Here is a 19,100-nt window from a genome sequence, read left to right on the forward strand (position 1 = left end):
TGTTACAATGGAAAGCTGTCAGATTTATTTATGGGAAATGTAAAAGGAATGACTCTTCTGTTATGCTTCAGCGTGATAATGATAAACTTTACAAATGCGTAGAAAATATGCTCGCATATGTGTATTTGCATAATATTTTAACAGGTAAACTAGACATGTCCATACGTTCATATGTCTAACTCACAAGTACCCAAATGACGGCACAGACACATTATCAAGCACGGAAACATATTTTTGCAATAATAAACGCACTTAAACAGTGTCTTTTTTTTCCGCGGACGATTTCCGACTGGAACGCCCTTCCTAAAGCTGTTTTTGAGGTCACTGATTTTTGCAAGTCCCTTGAACATGTGTTGTTACATTTGTCTGCTTTTTGTTTGAATTACGCGCATACAGGCTCACAGATATAACCCTGTTCATATGTTAGTGTGAATACTCGTACACGTTACCTTTTCTTGAATAATGCTGTATGTAAGGCATCCATTTTATTTTTATTTTTGCATCGTATTCCACTCCTGTTTGGGTTAACCTGGCCGGCAATATTGTGAAATAGATAAATAAATGAATAACCTTGTAGTATACATATTACAGACACACGCTCTTTTCATTCTTCCAAAGTGCCCGTCATCTTCTTATACGCAACATCGTGCGCAGCAATAAATATAGAAAAAAAAAGAAGATGAACGCTTTGCTGGGGAAAGGTCGCTCACCACCCAATCGCCCTGACGCAGCCCCGCACATTCCACACGCGAAACATGGAAATGTATCGGGGCATCACAACTCTCTCGGAGCCGAACTCGCACTGACCCCCGGGGGCCGCGGGAAAGCTGCTCTTCCTCCGAGGGCAATTATCCCGTCTGCGTTCCATTTAGGAAGCGCCCTGTGGTGGTCATTGACTCGCCGTCCGAAGCCGCCCTTGTTTCTCGACGGAAAAGTACCGCGAGCCCAGTCACTGACTAAACTTTCTTTTCGTTCGCGAAAGAAAAAAAAAAAAAGAGACACCGTCTGTCGCTTCCTCTGCCACTTTCTTCTTTCTTTGTATACGTTTGTGCTGCCGTTGGAAGAGATCAGCTCGGGTGATCGGTAATGCAGCGAGAAACGTTTCTCTATGCACGTGAACGTTCTGCCACGACTCCGCTGGCCCGGCCGATCGCCCTTAACGGCTCCGTCGACGTGTGTACCACCAGCTTTTGAACAATGTGGTGAGGGAAACGATTGCGCTGCGTGCTATGCGTGGCGTTCGATTTTTTCAAGCCGGAAACAGCTGCACTGTTCAGGGTAACGTGCTTCGGAGGGAATGGGCTCGCTCGATTGGAAAAGGCGAATGCACTCACGTCAGAGAGGTATTTCACCGAGCTAACGAATGGCTAACAGGTCTGGATTTGTGGCTTCAATCTAATAGACTTCAATTAAACCTCGGTAAAACGAAATACTTACTCATCCGGCAGCGAGGAAACCACCCGACTGTAAACTTGTATTTAAAATTTAAGAACGTTACCATCGAACAATCTGTACCAGTTAGATTTTTGGGGGTGACGTTTCAAGAAAACCTTTCATGGGCGCCTCACGTTGACAAGCTCCGAAGTCAGCTGGGGCCTGAGCTGTTGGAATCTTAAATAAAGTAAGATATTATATCCCGTCTACGGTGAAAAGGCAGATATGCTACGCGCTTATTCATTCCCGGTTACGTTACTGTTCTTTTGTATGGTCAACAACGACTAAGACCAACCTAGACTGTCTTTTTTCTTCGCAAAAGCGAGCGGTGCATGCAATCGGAAATTTAGAACTTTCGGAAGACACTACACCCTTTTATAGATCAAATAAAATACTGCCTATTCATAAATTCTTTAAATATAAACTGGCCCTAGAAATTTTTCATCTGCACCAAACAACACCTTTCCAAACCAAATATCAAGTGAAACCTGGTCCGTACTGCCTACGAAAGAATTTAATACCCAGGCCACGTTCTCGTACAAAATATGGCGATCAAAAACTAAGTTCTGTGATACCAGACCTACTAAACGAATATCCGGAAATAGCTGAAGCACTCGTTACAGCTACTTCGGTGGAGATTTTCAGAAAAACGCTCAGATTTTTTTTCTTAATACAGACTAACAATCGTGCCGGACTGATCCTAGTTGGTTTCCGCTTACTCTGCGAGTCTTTGCTTTCCATTGTGAATGTCCGATATATTTTCTGTACCCGAACGACTGCTGTTTCGACATACCTGTATCATGTGTCTGATTGTATCTGTATTTATGCTATTGATGTAAAAAAGAAGGAAGAAGAGTTGTTGATGTCTAAGTTTTACCGTGTCTCAAATTGTGGCTCTTCTATTCTATACTTCTTGTTATTAATTTATGTGCTCGTGTGACCGCAGCTGCCGAGGGTGGCGAGGCCCAGTCAGGCACGTTCAGTGCCTTTTGTCGCGTCCCCCAAAGCATTTCTGTAAAGAATGTCTTGAATAAGTGAATAAATAAATAAACAAATAAATAATATGAACTTGAAAGAAAAAAAAGAAGAAAATGTTTTCGTTTAACTTTGAGACAGTGGTCCTAACTGACGACCCGATGTTTCTAAAAGTAATAGGAAGACGCAGAATGAAATGCGTGGGAGTGTATATTTATTGCGGTAGAGTTACAGACACATCTACGGCAGCGAAAACGTGCCATTTACTAGCAGGAAATAATCGCATTGTTGATTGTACGGTCTCGGAAGAACTCGCGTGAGCATTATATATATATACATATATATATATATATATATATATATATATATATATATATATATATATATATATATATATATATATATATATATATATAAAGAAGATACTTTTGTGTTTTTTTTCTCACCTCATAATCGCGCGCGCTCATTAGTTAAACGTAGGCGTCGCCTCCTCTTATATATCGATTCACCGGACTCTTGTCGTACGCGAAGGGCTGTGTTGGTATAACGCAGTTTCACTCAGCACTATTTTCGATGTGCTCCGTCTGCCCGCCATACCGGAAGACGCGTTTACGTCGTATAGCGGAGCAGTTCGCGACTGCGACGCGGCGACACTTTTGCGTTTAAGGAAGCACACGTACTCCTCCGACAACATCATTCGAACTGCGAGTCAAACGTCAACGTTCGAGGGAGTTGCGGATTTCCTTTTCGCGCGAAACGACGAAAAAGCAAAACGAACGAGCGAGAAGAAAAAAAGAATGCCTAAAGGAAGAGGCACGTATATTTGAAGGAGTGTTGGATACCTTTGACTGAGCCCGATCTCTGTTATTGTTACAGTGCAATGAAGGTCTCGCACAATGAAGGCCAAGGGAGCGTCGGCATGCGCTCCAAACTGCGACAGCAGCAGCAGCAGCAGCTGCGCCGAGCGTTGTCGGTTTTTTTCCACGACAGCTGCGCACGCCGACCGAGAGACAACAGAATCGCCACTCAAATGCCTCGGCGAGATAAAACGTCTCGCGAGAAGCCGTGTCTCAGCGATGAACTCCGACGACGACAGAAATGAAGCACCTGCTTAATGCCGGCGATGCTAACCGACATTTATTCATCTGCTGATCGTCGGTTAGCGCGTGGAAAAGGTTGGCTCCGAGCCTTGCCGGTGCACTTCCGCGGCTGCTATATAGATTTGCTCGTATCGCCTGTCGTTTCCGAAATATTTTGGCTACGCCCCGAGTAAGCACGTCGGCAAAACAAAACGAAAAGAATTCATACTTATAAAAGTACGTTAGCGTAGGCGAACTGCTGAAGTCGCTCCGCAGTGCTGTTACAATTGAGTCAGCATTCATTGTAGTCTGCTCAACCGTATTACCGGCACCTTCGTGTTAACTGCGCTTCCAAGTTCGCTGCAGTACAGAAACACACAGCTGCGCTAAACAAAGAAAAGCTAAAGTCGTCCGCTTTGCCTCGGCTATCACTTCCTCTTGGCGGTTTAATCACTTTTTCCTGCACCACATCAAGCTATTACCCAAAGCGAAGGAAATACAGGGGAACTAAAGCGGATTTACTGCCACGTCGTTGTCAAAGCTGGTCAGTTTCGACCGTTAAATTATGATCATTTTGCCACGCTTCGTTATCTGTTCAAAGGTTCCGCCTGCCAACGACGCCGAGAGCGAGTGATTTTGGCGAAAAAAAAATAATTCATAATGAGAGAAAGAAAAACAAACGAAAGAAATGAAAAAGATAAAATAACGCTCTTTCCGCGATCCGCCGCCCAAACAACGGCGTTAGTGGGGGGGCTGAGATCATCAAGACGTTCCAGAATGTACGCAGCGGCGAACGGGTTGCATTCGGTGACGTCACGTCGGCGGCGAGCATTTCACCCTCTCGTCTCTCTCTCTCTGTCTCTCTCTCTCTTGCTCTTTTCCTCCGCCGTCTGTCTGAAAAGGCAGACAGCCCGAGACAACGAGAGAGGATTCACAGAAGGGAAAGGAGGCGGCGAGGAAGTGAGGCCAGATTACGGCGCTCTTGCTTTGCTAGTTCTTTCTCAACCTTCTCTCCCTTTTCCTCAGCAGCGGTTCTCCAATCAGAGCGAAGCGTCTGGGCGAGCCTCTGCGCTCTCATTGGCCGATTCTTCCAAGCGTTCACGTGAGCACGGCATGGCCAGAGCGTGCGCCTGCGCGTCGGCGTGCAAACAGAAACGAAGGTTATAAAAAAGCCCTCCGCGCCCGACGTCCACGCAGTCAGTTGTGCTTCGACTCCTCGGAAGGTTGATTACGCCGCTTCGCCCCGGGGACCAAAGCCGCCATCGACGAGAGAGCGCCGACTTATTTTTCATTTATCCCCTTCGCTGCGGTTCTCGCTTTTCCGATCTACTGGAGACACACAAAGCCTCCGACCGATAAAACAGCAACGACGCGTAATAGAAAAAAAAAAGGGTGGGCGGCGATCAAAATTTTTTCCGGCTTCTGTATTTTTTCTTTTGCGGTCCACCTTCATCGCATCCACTAAAAAGGGGGACCCGACACAGCAACCACCGGCAGCAGACGAAGCCACTCACCAGGACGTCCCCACCAGCCGTCGAGCGAGAAATATCTCCCTGTTGGCACTACTTGGCCAGCGCCAGCTTATCACCGGAATCAGTCCGCCGTTCGATGGAAACAGGAGTGTCCCGGTACAGCAGCGTTCCAGCATGCGACGCGCCCAACATATCGCTGCTCCTGCTCAGTAGCGAAGACGCCGACCCGACGAGGTGCGACGGATCCGGGGACGTCCACGACGACTGCTGGCAACAACTCGAAGCCTTCTGGGGAGCCGAGAAGCACCGCTGCTGCCAGCAGCACGAGCCCGCCGCCTTCGAGAGCAGCACCGAGAGCCAGCTCGAGAACAGGGACTTCCTCAGCGAGCCGCCGCCTCAGGAGCCGGTCGACGAGCCACTAGCTAGGGTTGGTAGTACTAGTATAGTGGTAGCACTCAGTCTTCGTGCCTACATCGCTTAGGCGACACCATGCCCGTCTACCCAACGAGGGCTTGGGCGCGACGTCAGGCACACGTCGCAAACTGCCGCGCAGCGGAGCCCTGATGCTTCCGTATTTCGCATATCGTTACTAGTCGAGAGCACTGATTCGGTACCGGAAGGAAGCAGTCTGCCAAGTGGAACGGCCTAGCGTAAAATACAAGTTCCACGGGGCATATGGCTGGTAACGGCTCCCACAAAGGTGCGACGGCCTTCGTGGGCAATGAAATTTATTGTTTTCTTCGAAAGGTCTCGCTGCGATCGCAGCACACTTTCCTTAGTAGCTTCGCGAGTTTCATGATTTAGTGACTTAGGAGCCACGTATCGGCCAGCAGGTAAGTTGTTTGGGCAAGAACGATTCTCTGCATAGGCGCGTAGATTTCCAAAATAAAACTCACCGAGCCATATTATACGTCGTGCACGAGAAGTACGAAAATCCGGAAACCGAAGGAGATTTCGAGGGAAAAATTACGAAACACCCGAATAACAAGACGCAGGCCGCGTGTGGCCGCCCGTGATGCAGGAAATCTAGCCTTCTAAAAGACGTCGCACGCACAGGCCCCGCGGAGAGCAGACACGTTGCGTTGAGCAGCGCTTTCTTTCAAAGGTCTCGATCGTCGCGTTGCCGTCAGCCGCAGCTGGGTGTAGGCAGGCCTAGCTAGCATCCACGTGTCCGAGAACTGGCACGGACGATCCGGCACCGACGAAGCGAAGAGAGAGAGATGGAGAGGGGGGAGGGCGTAAACGGCACGCAACCAGACGGCTGCGCAACATATTCGGCAGCTGGCGGGCGCCCGGCTGAATCACCGAAGCGCGTGCCTCCGCAGACGAGCCCCGTTGCGCCGTCTGCAACGAAAACTCCGAGGGCAGACCCTTTCCTTCTCTAGCTGTAACGACAGCTCCTCGAGCATTCGAGACAGAAAGGATGCTTTTGTTTTGACTTAGGTACCCCGCTCTTAAAATAACCAGCGTACCTCAAACGGGACTAGCAGACCTAGCGAGAAGGGGGTGCAAGAGGGGGGAGGGGAAGGGAGGAATGGGTGTGTGCGTTGAGTAAAGTGAGTGGGATGCAGTGCGGGGGTTCTGCGACCGTATCCACATTCCGCCCCTGTTTTACGAGCTTGTGTTTCCTTTCTTTCGTTTCTGGTCCGGTTTCCTTTTCTTTCTTCACGCGTTCTTTCAAACTGACAGATAGCTCGCAACAGGTTTTCGTGAGGTGAGCCGGAATTTGAAAGGAAACTAGAACAATGGGAAACGAAAGGCATAAATGCGCGTTAGAAACTGCGCGGCAGATCTGAAGTTACATTTAGAATATGTGTAGGTGGATATTCCAGTCTTGCTTAGCTAAACCGGCCTGATGCCTGAGGAATCCAAAGTCGGCTCCGGCGTTGGTCGTCGGCCGGCTCAATGTTTGAAACTTCGCTTGAACTTAAATACCAACACTTTACCGCGTGCTACGGACTCCTTTGCTTTGTTAGGATTCAGTCGCGCCGTTGCTTTCGTGAACAAACTTGCCCAATTCCGTGGTCTTCTGTTTGCACTTATACGTATTTAGACGCTTTGTGATCATAGCTTTTATGATCATTTATTCCCAGTTAAACAAACTTACTGAACCCACAAACTTCCAAGTGTGGTACTCTCCTGCTGTCAACTGTCACTCGAGGCCCGATTGCTTGTTTTCCTCGCAGAAGGCGAACAAGGCAAACCAGGCGGCGCCGGCCAGCGACTTCTTATACATCGTCAGGGGAGAGGACATCAACGATGTGCCCACCAGCTACGTGGTCAACGGTATCAAGCCGCACGAGTTCCCTGTTATCGGTAAGTGGAAAAGTGGGAGGGAGGCTATTCTGTAAATGTCTACCTGTAAATGTCTACCTACTGTCCATTTCGGCCACGGCTGATTGGCTGCGGTTAAACCATCGAGTAGGAAACTGGCTGTGGGTGCATGTTTCCTTCTCGCTGCTACCCCAGCCCAGCCAATCGGCAGTTGAGCAGTAGGCGAAATGAACGCTTCCGCTCGGTGCATATTTACGGAATACCTCTACTGGCTTTCAGAAGGCATGGATACACCACCGCTTACGCAATTCCCAGAATAACGGGCACGCCTTAGTCGAAGCAACGTAACGTAACGCGAATGTCACAAGTAAATCACACGCGGGTGAAGGCTGATACTGCGTCGTACATGCTTTCTTCGTAACGTATCAGTGACGCTATGCTGTTTACATCAAGTCGATAAAATTAATATATTTATCTGACTCCCTATCATTATACTTATATGTAGGGTGTGAAAAGGATTAGTGACTCGTGAATATTACTGTCCCAGTGAGAGAGAGAGAGAGACAAAGACAGAGAGGTTAATCAGCGATTGTCTCCGGTTGGTTACCTTGTACCGGCGGAGGGGTAAAGGGATGCGATAAGTGAGAGATAGGAAAAGAATGAAAAAAAGAAAACGAGAAACTACACACACACACACACACACACACACACACACACACACACACACACACACACACACTACAAAACTGCTTCTGCGGGCACTGTCACGCAGTCTGCGAAGGCCTTCCTAGTGTTACACAATGTCACAAAGCGACATGTCGTGCTAAGCATCTGACTCATCAATGGAAACGCAAAGGGGCAAGCCTCTTTCTGACAGGAATTGTGGAGGTCTGTCTGCGGCTCTTCTATGGTTTCACCGTACCTGTAATGAGCCCCTCCCCCCCCCCCCCTCTCCCCTGTAGAAAAAAAGAATGTAGAGGCGAAATCAAATAACATTAGCCGATCGAGCAGATGTGACGTCACTGTCAAGCAGCATTTGCCTGCTCCTTGTGCTACGTAAAATGCAGTGTTCTCGCCACTTCTACGGCGTATGACGTGTGATATGTCGGACGCGAAGGAAGTGGGACCAAATGCTACATTCGTTCTGTTACCGCAGCTCCGTATTATATTACTGTTTGGCAAGTTGCTTCATTGCTGTAGACAAAACCGACAAATTTTACTACGCAGGGCGCACGGAAGGATCGTGGCTTATGCAAAAGCGGCCAGATTTCATAGCTCGCATGAGACTGGGCTTATCTTGCGGCGCAGGAGACACCTAAAATGCCGAACTTGAGGCCGTTCTGGTGGCCTTCAGAGGTTTTCCACTTTCTTGAAGTAAAAACATGTCATCGTATATGGCTAACAAGCAAGACGACTAATCCCCAGTGGCTAAGAGGATAAATACAGGATGCAACTGGCTAAGTTAAAATCGCTTGCATTGCAAATACTTGATGGCAGGGAGCTCGTTTTAATAAGAGGCATTTCTTGGCGAACATTTGCCACTTTGACAGTATATATCTAGCTGCCTACGTTTTGGTGCTCTCATGGTCATTTCGTTAACTTTTTAAGTACCAAAATTGACATAGTATGACAACAGTGTATGACGAACATTAATGATCCGTCGTGACATGAATGTGATGACACGTGTGTCATGTAAGTCATAAAACAGCCGCCCATGTCTTGGTGCTCTCATGGTCGTTTCGTCAACTTGGTCGGTACCTAAATTGGCATTGTACCAAAACTGGTATAGTATGGCAAGCGTGTATGACGAACATAAATGGTAGGTCTTGACATGAATGTCATGACATGCGTGTCATGTAAGTCACGAAACAGCCACCTCCGTCTTGATATATACCAAAATTGGCAAAGTATGATAAGAGCGTATGACGAACATGAATGATAGGTTATGACATTAATGTCATGACATGCGTGTCATGTAGGCCATGAAACATCCGCCTCCGTCTTGGTATGTACCGAAATTGGCTTAGTAGGACAAGAGTGTATGACAAACATAAATGTTTGGTCATGACATGAATGTCATGGCATGCGTGTCATGTAGTTCATGAAACATACGCCTCCATCTTGGTATGTACCGAAATTGGCATAGTAGGAAAAGAGTGTATGACAAACATAAATGATAGGTCATCACATGAATGTCATGGCGTGCGTGTCATGTAGGTCATGAAACATCCGCCTCCGTCTTAGTATGTACCGAAATTGGCTTAGTATGACAAGAGTGTATAACGAACATAACTGATAGGTCATGACATGTGTGTCATGTTGGTCATGAAACAGCCGCCGATGTCTTGGTGCTCTCATAGTCGTTTCGTTAACTTGGTAGGCTCCCACCGGGCGTGGTATCTGCCGGCTTTTTTTCACTTCCGTTTACACGTTTCGTACTTCAGGTATAGCGCTATCATGCGTATCCAAATGCCTTTCGGATATATTTTTGTAAAGAATATGCGCAAGCCGGTTGTGTTATCTGAAACAATCGACTCCCTTCGAGTGTTAGCTGACGTTATACACTTGCTGGTTTTAATAATATGTACCGTTGGGCTTTGGTACAATGCAATATCTGTACACCAGAATCGTAAAGCCCCAGCTGCAACATATCATGCGAGCTTGTTATCTGGTGCTACTGCGTTTCAATCTGTATCAGAACGTTCTCGGCGGGGCGCCCTCCTTTTGTGCATAGGGTGGGCCTCTTGAAACATGCTTGTTTCACTTGAGCTTCGAGATCAGCAGTACACCCAGATCCTCGATTATGCCGTCGTTGTCGTTTCATCATCCTCACGCGGTCATCGGCACGCATTCGCTGCCATGCCGTCGACTTGATGCCGTCGCGGTCGCTCCAGTGTCGTAATTCCAGCTTCATCTCATTCTCGTCATTCCGTCGGCGTCACGCCGTAGTCGTCATACACTCGTTGTCATGCCATTGTCATCATGTCGTTGTCACGGTGCCGTTGTTATCTGCCATCAGTGTCTCATAACTGTCATCGCATTTTTGTCATGCCGTCGTTGTTATAACTCCTCCGCCGTTCCATCGACGGAATTCCTTTTTCGTCATTTTTGACGTTGTCACTGCGTTTTCGTCACACAGTCGTCGTCATGCCGTCGCGGTTATGGCTAAACTTGGCGAGCGAGTCGCATAGTGAAGTGGGCCGATCCCAAGGCCAGTGTATGTCGCACGTAGCCGAAGCGATGGAAATTGCACAACGACCCGCAAAGATTCTAAATAAAGTCGTCTTCAGCAATACGGTATGTGTATACCTTTACCACGTATTTATTAAGTCATAGTGTTACTGCGAAAACATTGCTTAACAAGTTCTGGTGCTTTGTGAAAAGGTTATTTGGTATATGATCTCGAACCCTGTATGTTGTAGGCTGAGAAGTAGCCGGTGCCTTAAATAGCGCGTCAACATCTCTTATATAATATCAATAATAAAAAAAATACGGTACGCCGCTACGTTGCTTGAACTCCTGTCGAATTAACGTCTACAGCCAGCGCGAGATTGGTTCTGTCGGAATTTTTCTGTTAGCATAAAGAAGTACCCACGTAGAGGTATACTTGTAAAGGAGGATGTATACCCTGTCCGAGGCTTTTGGGTGTTAGTGAAAATGAAGGAAAGCTTAATGAATGAATCTGCAGTACAGATTACTAAAAATATGGCTGGGACTATTTGTGGCCATGCGGTCAGGAACGCAAACAATGAAGATACATTATCTATTTGTGGTAATAATATTTTTTTGAGGTTCGATAGTTCATTAACACGAAACCTGGATATAAAGGGCCAATAATAACGCTGAAGAAAGGTTAAGTATACTGAGCTTGGCGGAATCAGCCGCCGCCAGGCTTCGAAGGGGATGTCCTCATATCGGTCCAAACAGGTTGCGTGACGCGAATAGGAATTCTGCAGGCATAGAATGGTGGGAGTGGGCCGTATTTGGAGATCGCTGGGGTATATATAGAGGTCACGGTCTGGCATTGCGGGATGAAATTGACTGATTAGCTACGATGACGGTCATGATGTCTTTAAGATTAGCTGGTGTTGGCGCCTCGACCCTAATCAGTGTCTCCCTCGTTTTCCCCAACGCAGGCACCTACGTGGACAAGCGCGTAGTGCCGGGTTTCCGGTACGTGGTTCGCGTGAACCGCACCTCGCGCTTCCTGTTCGGCGGCCGGCCCCTGCGACTGGAGAGCGTGGGCCGCGGCTACGGCAAGCGCATCACGTTCGAGGCGCCGCCCGGCGGGCTCAACGAGAACGACAACTTCTTCTACTCGGACACCATCGCGCAGGGCTACGGCTTCGCGCCGGTCGCCGTCCAGGTCGGGGACCGCTTCCGCGTCCAGGACTGCCAGGGCGAAGTCTGCGGCGACCTGGTGCTCGACGAACTGCTCGGCGAACAGACCGAGGTCTCGGGCGACGTCCGCAAGGAGGACGGCGCCATCGTCAAGCAGATCGCGGTCGACTTCCACGCGAGGTTCCTGTGCGTGAACAACAGGCTCCTGGACCGCCAGCTGGTCTGGAACAGGGTCCGTCTCAGCGCCGTCGCGAGACTCGTCAAGCACCGCGGATCGACCGAGGCCCGCCTGGAGAAGCTGCTGCTGCGCGACTGTCCGCTGGCCGGCTACGAACTGGTTCCTTTCTCGCGCAAGGTGCAGCAGCTGGTCAACAGCGAGGAATAGATAGATATAGGTGTGCGACCCACGCCCGACCGCATCAGCTCTGGTTGTGGAGATCTCTTCTTTGACGTTATCGACTCGCCCCGCACTGTACCGGTCGTATTCGTTCAACCAAAGAGCCGGCATCTCTGTCGGAGCGCACTCGTAGGGAACCAAGGATCACGAGCGTGAAACGAAGTGTGTTGTGGTCTTTGAGCGGTCTTCTCCCGCTCACTGGAGAGCTGTCGATTTCATGGCCTGACAGGGCGAACCCCATGGACAGTGACCGTGTACGAGGCGATCTACTTGAAAGAGACTCTTGTAAAAAAAGGAGACTAGAGCAACTCTGCTCGGCAGAAAGGACAGTATTTTTGCGAGTCGCTTCGCAAGTCAGCGTGTTCAAAGCTGTTCGTAGAAGAGAGAAAACGAAACAAATGAGCGCAGAACTGCGTGCGTGGGGTCGTGGTCAGCCGGCTGGCCGTGCCCTGTTGGGAGAGTGATATATTTTTGGCGATCTTGTTCATTCTACTCCCGTCCTTGTTTACACAATTCTTTCAAGGAACTCTCTGCGCGTCTTGCAATTCTCCTTTTGTTTATTATTTTGTTGTTGTTAGAGAAGAGGTACCATACACCTCGCGCCCCTACTGTTGCCGCTTCGCTGTAGACCTGGTGAGAACTCGTGTATATTTTATACCATTATTAGTATTTTTTACGTTTGTTCGTCGTCGTCATCCGAGCAGCCGGAATCGTTTGTTGTGAACACCGGGTCGCTCGGTTTCGACGTTGTGCGCATTTATTTAATCGGTGAACGGTGTAATTTATGCACTGGCAAGCGATGCCACGTCTGTGTTTCGCCGTTGCTGCTGCTCGAACGTCAAATAAAGTACGAAATAAACCTGACCTTGGTTTCTTGATGTGTTCTGTCGATTCCGTTCCTGGGGTTTATCGCCATCTTCACCACGTACATCATCATCGTCGTCTTCATCATCGAATAACAGTGGTAGCGAATGATTTGGCTGAATGTGGCCACCACGTTTCAAAATGTAGTGAATGGCAGCGTACATTAAATCTCCGTTGGAGTATACGGTGAATGTGGAGGCATGCTATCTCTAAACACACCAGGCAAAAATAAAATAATAAGAAAGGCGCCTCCTCAAGCTGTGGCGTAGTCGACACATTAATTTGAATAAAAGAAAGCAAGGCTTCCATGCAGGGAAAATTTTGAAGGAGAACTGCAACATAGAAGACTACCGCCCAAAAAATGTCTGTCGAAGCACGTAAATACATGAAATCTAGTAATCATTGGATGTTGTCATCCATCTCTGATATTCAGTTGATATTGCGCATAGCCATGTCCCATACGCTTTCGGTAATTAACTAGTAAAGAACTGCCGTGTTCGTCAGACTGGCCCGAATTATCCTAGATATGAGGAGATAATCTAAGTAACAGTAACCCCGAAGAGTTGTTAATCTCCGAGTATGAAAAAATGGCCCGAGATCACAGTTGACAAGACGCTTGTTAGAGACTGCTGCTGCAGCTGAAAAAATAAAAAGAGTTCACACAGAAGCTCTCTGGGAGTTGTCTAAGTATGCGTAAGCATTGTGCCACTTACTGATCTCCACGCGGGCTGGCGTCATTATCATTGTTATGAAGCTTGATCAGGCCAGTACAAACGACAACGCTGTGGCGACACGAACGGGGGTTGCGGACGACGGCGCCAGGTGCGCTGATGACGTTCCGATCATTATAAGCCATTATCGCTGTTTAGTGTCCCACTGAACTATTGACCAAACATAGTAAAGTGGCGGCTTCGTATAGCACCACCGCGCGGGCCGCAGCTAGAAAGCGATCTGCGATGCCGACAAAGAGTGCCGACTGCTAATAGTTACCCGCGTTGTGTTCTCGCTGCTTACTTAGCGTTGAAGAGACACACGCGGGTCCTTATCTTAAAAGCGATCTGCGAAATACGCAGAGTGATTCGTGTGCCGAGAGCTCCGTGAGCGCTGTGTTCTCGCCGCTTCGTTGAAGTTGAAGCCAGAGGCTGCACGAAGGTGAATCTGCTCTCCAACGCGGTCGTCGTCTTACGGGACGGACGGAGGGCCTGTTTTCTCATTGTGCAAGCATAGAAATGTTTGCGCATTTAAAAAAGAAAACGTGGACAAGACCAGAAAACGGGCCTACTCGAGGTACAAAAATTCAAGGCATCTGTACAATAGGTAGTCGTTGTATAGCGACATCTCTGACTTCCATCCATCTGTTGCACCTGTAAGTCCATCACTTCCTAGATTTCTACATGGCATTTTCAGTTATTTACTCGCTTGTAAGAGACAAACAATGGTGAGAAGGACTAAGATAAATTATAATCGGAAATGCTTCAGCATTCCAAAGCTTGAAGTTTGCAGTCACTTAGGAGTAAGAGAAGAAAAAAACACAAATATAGTGTTTAAATAGGACGGTACGATATCAAGAACAGTACTTAAGTTGAATTTACAAGCATGAGGCTAGTAGGGTTGACAATAAACGGAATGAGAGGGTTGAATTCGATGAACGGGAATAGTACAGTACAGTGCTTGACAGGAAATAAAGCAAACTAAAATTCAGCGCTTCTAGTCCAAAGGCACTTGGGAAATGTTTTCGCATCTCAGACAAACATATTGTTTCAGGCGTTCTTCGTTCATCTACAACATTCTAGCCGACATTATAAAACTGATTATTTGCGATCAAGGCGAACAGGCACGAAGCTTGCTTTCGAGTAAACATGAAAAATCGTCTTGTGAAACGGGAAACAATGTTCTGTTCCGGCATCCGACAAACATTTGCAGCATTATGATTTGGTGCGAACCGTTTGCTAAAAAGCGAGAAACAGGACCGGAAAGCACGAAGTGAATCCTCGGTGTTCAGGCAGGTTACGCATCATGGACGCGACATCGGTAAGTTTTGCTAGCCATCGGAGAGTCGCTCGAGCAGCTGAATGCCTTAGCGAAGTCATCGACATACATCAGCGGGGCGTTGATCTGGATCCTAGCTCGTGGCGATGATTTCATCGGGCAGCGCTGGTGGTTGCCGAAAATATAAAAGAACTGAGCGTCCGACAGCGTCCACAAACTCCAGGCCACCTTCACTGTGTGCCAGTCGGTCGAGCTCAGTGCCCTCAGAACGGTGGATAACCCGAGTGCGCTGTAGAAGACCTGGTCGGCGTCGAGGTCACGCGGACCATCGCTGAGGTAAGTCGCAACGAAGCAGTATTTCAGTGTTGCAATGTTGACACTTGTCTCTGATGTCCACTTGATGTTCCGCAGTGCCATGGCCCACAGGCTTTCGGCCAATAGCTGGCCGAGAAGAGCCATGTTCGGCAGGCGTGCTTTGTACGAGCCGGTATGGATGAAACTGTACGTGGTAGACGAGACAAGGAGGTAGCGGTCTTGCACGAGGAAGAATTCCCGGTAGCTAGTCATTCTCTTTGCCGCCAAGATGGACAGGCGAGCCGTTTCCAAATTTAGGTTATAGGAGCGACCGTTCAGCAGGTTCTGCGCGAAGTCTGGCGTAGCAGTTGGAACCGGCACGGAAGTTCTGCTCAGAGACATAGGAGTCAGCAGCGTCACGTTCTTGAAGAATCTCTCCAGCTTGTCGGCGTCTTCAGGTTCGAAGAGGGTACTGTTCTTGAACATTTCGCGAGCTGCGTCTTTTACGGCGACGAATGTATCTTTTACTTGAACGTCCTTGTCGCGGCTGGTCAGAAGCTCCGCCTGGAACAAGCCCCACAGTCCGTGCAGAAGGAATATGCTGTTCGCGCAGATTTCGAAGATGCGTGAAGGGACAGCGCCGGACTCGACGACGAACTCATTGGCGCCGCTAACGACGGCGTGCCACAGAAGGTACGCGGCTTTCGGTCCCGCCAGAGTGTCGCCGGCGAACAGGTCGTAAAGACGACGAATCCTTCTGGCGCCTCGCACGCGGATGGTTTGCACGTCTCTCAGCGACAAACCGTTTGCGTTCACTGCTGCCTGAAAGTCATCGATGTTCCAAACCTCTCGGTTGAAAGCGTCAGAGTCTTTCTGCGGATGATACGTTGCCCGGGCTTCGGTAACACGAAGGATGTGTTCGCACAGTTTCCCCGCCACCATAACCGCTTGTTCTGCCGTCACTGCCATGCTTAAACTGCTCTTGAGAGCGTGAACCGCACTAACGAGATCGGCCAGAGAACGCTTGTCCGGAGGACATATGGGCAAAGCTCGTAAATACAGCGTCCAGGCATTAAAGTGGGAGAGGTGCACTACCGACACCAGAGAATACCTCAGTTGCACGATTACGCAGAACATCAGGGCACTTCGAGTGTCTGCCTTCGTCAGAAGGCCCGCCATGTCTCGAGACAAGGCGCTGGCCAGGGAGGAGGCGAACGACTCGCGGTGAAACGCGGCTTGCACGCACGTCTGGTAGTAGGCGTTGAGGAATCGTCCGGCCTCGCGCGTCGTGGCGCCGCCCTTCGGCATCACGCCCGTGATGACGGCTTCGCGGAGCTGATCCTGCACGCCAGCTTCCACCGAGGCCGCGTCGCTGATTACGCTCGAGCAGACGTACGCGAAGAAATCTGAGCAGGGTCTTACGGTCCCGTTGACGCTCATGGCGAGTTCGTAGGCCTCCTGCGGACAGCAGAAGTCGGCGTCGGCGGGCTGCCTGCCGTGTTTTCGGCGCTCGCTCACGTAGACGGTGACGAAGGTGATCGCCGCGACGAGGACCAGAGATAAAGGAAGGCCGCAAGCGACGACTAGAAGGCGCTGGGAGACGGCAGGCGACGCCGGGGACGGCACGTTCGCCGCGGCGCCGGCTTCGGGAACACCGCTGGGCGCCGCAGTCACCGGGCCTCGATTAACACCGTCCGCCATGGCTTCGTTCTTCTGCTTCTTCTTCGCATCGCTGCGTGCGAGTTCAGCGCGCCTGCGCGAGGGCACGGCGTAAGATATACCCTTCAGGTGTGGACACGGCGCCTTGCACCGAATGCCTGATAATGCACCATACTTCGAAAAGGCGCCGGGAGATGACTCTCCCATCATAGGTGTGACACGTGAGAGGCGGCAATACTTTTCTATTGGAAATGTTCGTTGTTCTGGCGTTGTTTGCTGCGCGCCTTTTTTTTTATATGTGTGTGTGTGCTGTGAATAAAATTACATATGTTCCTCCGCCAAATCGTCATCGGCAGGGCATGATTTCATGCGAAGTGAACGAAAGAAGTCTATTTTAGGAGATGCGAAAGATAAGCTTTTTGGCGCGCTATTCAATGTATTTCGCGAATAGCGATTGGCACCGTCCCATTGTGCCATTCGCGAAGCCGTCAAGCAATGCTGGCGCCACGCGCAGACAACGGCGCGTCCCAGCCACCGACAAGGCAGAGACATTCGCGCCAATCCTGTGCGCGATAAGCGAGTGGCGAGGAGGTTATTGACGGCGAGGAGTTACGGAGTCGCCATCTGTCGGAAGCGCCTCCCTTGAGTAGTATAAGGAATCACGCGGCGCGCTCCTCGTAGGTTTTGCTTGCGGCGCTCAATAAAAACACCACGCGGCAGCCCTCCTGGACATTTATGTAAGTACTCTCAAAACGAGGGAAGCTTTTGACTGTCGATATAACAACCTTGGGCAATCTGAAAGCACAGAACCGTTTACAGACGCTTTCTCTTTATCGAATACGTACAGGAAACGCCACTGCGCGCAGTCGCCGCGATGGAACCTCCCGAACCGGATTCTTGCATGAAGGGTAAGCAAACGCTGAGAGTAAACTATGTTAAATATGTTCTTATAGTGGGTTGTTTGTATAACCAAATGGAGCACAACAAAATGAAGCCTCACTGCAGCGATCGCACGGGTCCGCAGCGACCGACTGCGCGTCTGCATGCATGTCCGCGCACAATGTTTTGCTTTCGCTGTGAGCGCGTTTTCGCACCGTGCCGCGAGCTTTCGGCCGCATCATATGAGCATTTGACAGTACACTAGCAACCATTGTTGCGTAGACGCCATCAGCACCGTTCAAAAATAATTTCGTTATAGAGACTTCGACGCCTACGGCGACTGTGATGTGCCGTCGCGACGATTCAATCTGTTTTGTCTTGTAAGTTCTTGGACATGTCAATATTATTTCTCAAGTTGCGTCGCACTAGATGTTTATCGGTCTTCTGAGCGTGCGATTTCCCTCTGCTTTTTCGTAATCCAGTGCATTAATTCATAACAGAAACATGACCATATCCCATGCCTTTTATTTTTAATGTGCCTCTTACCGCTCCCTTTCCGTTCCAGTGAACATGCCAGTATCTAGCATCAAGTTCATAGATCAAACCGTCATGGCATTAACCGGGCAGCGGCCGCGGGCGAGCGTCTCAGTACGCGTTTTCTGCTACTCACCGAACATCGCAGTCCCGGCGCCGTAGTAGAAATATTCCTCGCCTCCGTGTTTACTGCATACCCAAGTTGCAGCCGATGGCTGTCTGCCGGTTCTAAGTTTAGCCAGCCAAGCTTCACGCAGCTCCTTATCCTGCGGCTACGTGTGAATAAGGCTGACACCGGGCTCCGTTGCGCACGCCGGGCACTGCGGCACTGAGCTGTAGCCTACCATGCTGCGCGCCTCCAAATGCAGCCACTACCTATTATAGTACTTTGAAATGTTGCCAATCAGACACACAAGACGGTAAAGCCTAACCAGTTAATCAGAACCGCAGCGCAACTGGGACTTTAAACTTTCGTTTTCAGCTCGCTTCGGAGCTTCCGAAACCGCCGACGCGTCCACGTGATCCCTCATGCCACGTCACGCCGATGCTGGCGCCAGCTTTTTCAGTGGTGGAGCTCGAGGCCAATAGCTTGCGGGGTGGTCTGTCTGCCAGTTTCTATGGCGACAAGATGATTTCCTGTCGTTAAAAAAAAATTAAATTATGGGGTTTTACGTGCCAAAACCACTTTCTGATTATGAGGCACGCCGTAGTGGAGGGCTCCGGAAATTTCGACCACCTGGGGTTCTTTAACGTGCACCTAAATCTAAGTACACGGGTGTTTTCGCCCCCATCGAAATGCGGCCGCCGTGGCCGGGATTCGATCCCGCGACCTCGTGCTCAGCAGCCCAACACCACAGCCACTGAGCAACCACGGCGGGTGATTTCCGGTAGTTTTCTTTTCGCTGATGC

The 19,100-nt window shown here is 49.4% G+C and overlaps 1 protein-coding gene and 1 long non-coding RNA gene across 2 annotated transcripts in view; one reads left to right on the forward strand and one right to left on the reverse strand.

The window, feature by feature from the left end:
- Positions 1-6,322, reverse strand: part of LOC142575594 (uncharacterized) — an 85,783-nt gene extending 79,461 nt beyond the window's left edge. The window contains exon 1 of the long non-coding RNA XR_012826690.1: positions 5,857-6,322. This is a non-coding gene — a long non-coding RNA (uncharacterized LOC142575594). The remainder of the gene's footprint in view (positions 1-5,856) is intronic.
- Positions 4,672-12,836, forward strand: LOC142575593 (uncharacterized). Its single transcript, XM_075685075.1, has 3 exons — positions 4,672-5,387; positions 7,147-7,276; positions 11,371-12,836. The coding sequence occupies exons 1-3, from the start codon at positions 5,097-5,099 to the stop codon at positions 11,958-11,960; spliced, it is 1,011 nt and encodes a 336-aa protein (XP_075541190.1). The 5' UTR covers positions 4,672-5,096; the 3' UTR covers positions 11,961-12,836.
- Positions 12,837-19,100: the final 6,264 nt, after the last annotated feature.

The sequence above is a fragment of the Dermacentor variabilis genome, chromosome 3 (genome assembly GCF_050947875.1).
Source record: "Dermacentor variabilis isolate Ectoservices chromosome 3, ASM5094787v1, whole genome shotgun sequence".
NCBI classification, from domain to species: Eukaryota; Metazoa; Arthropoda; class Arachnida; order Ixodida; family Ixodidae; genus Dermacentor; species Dermacentor variabilis.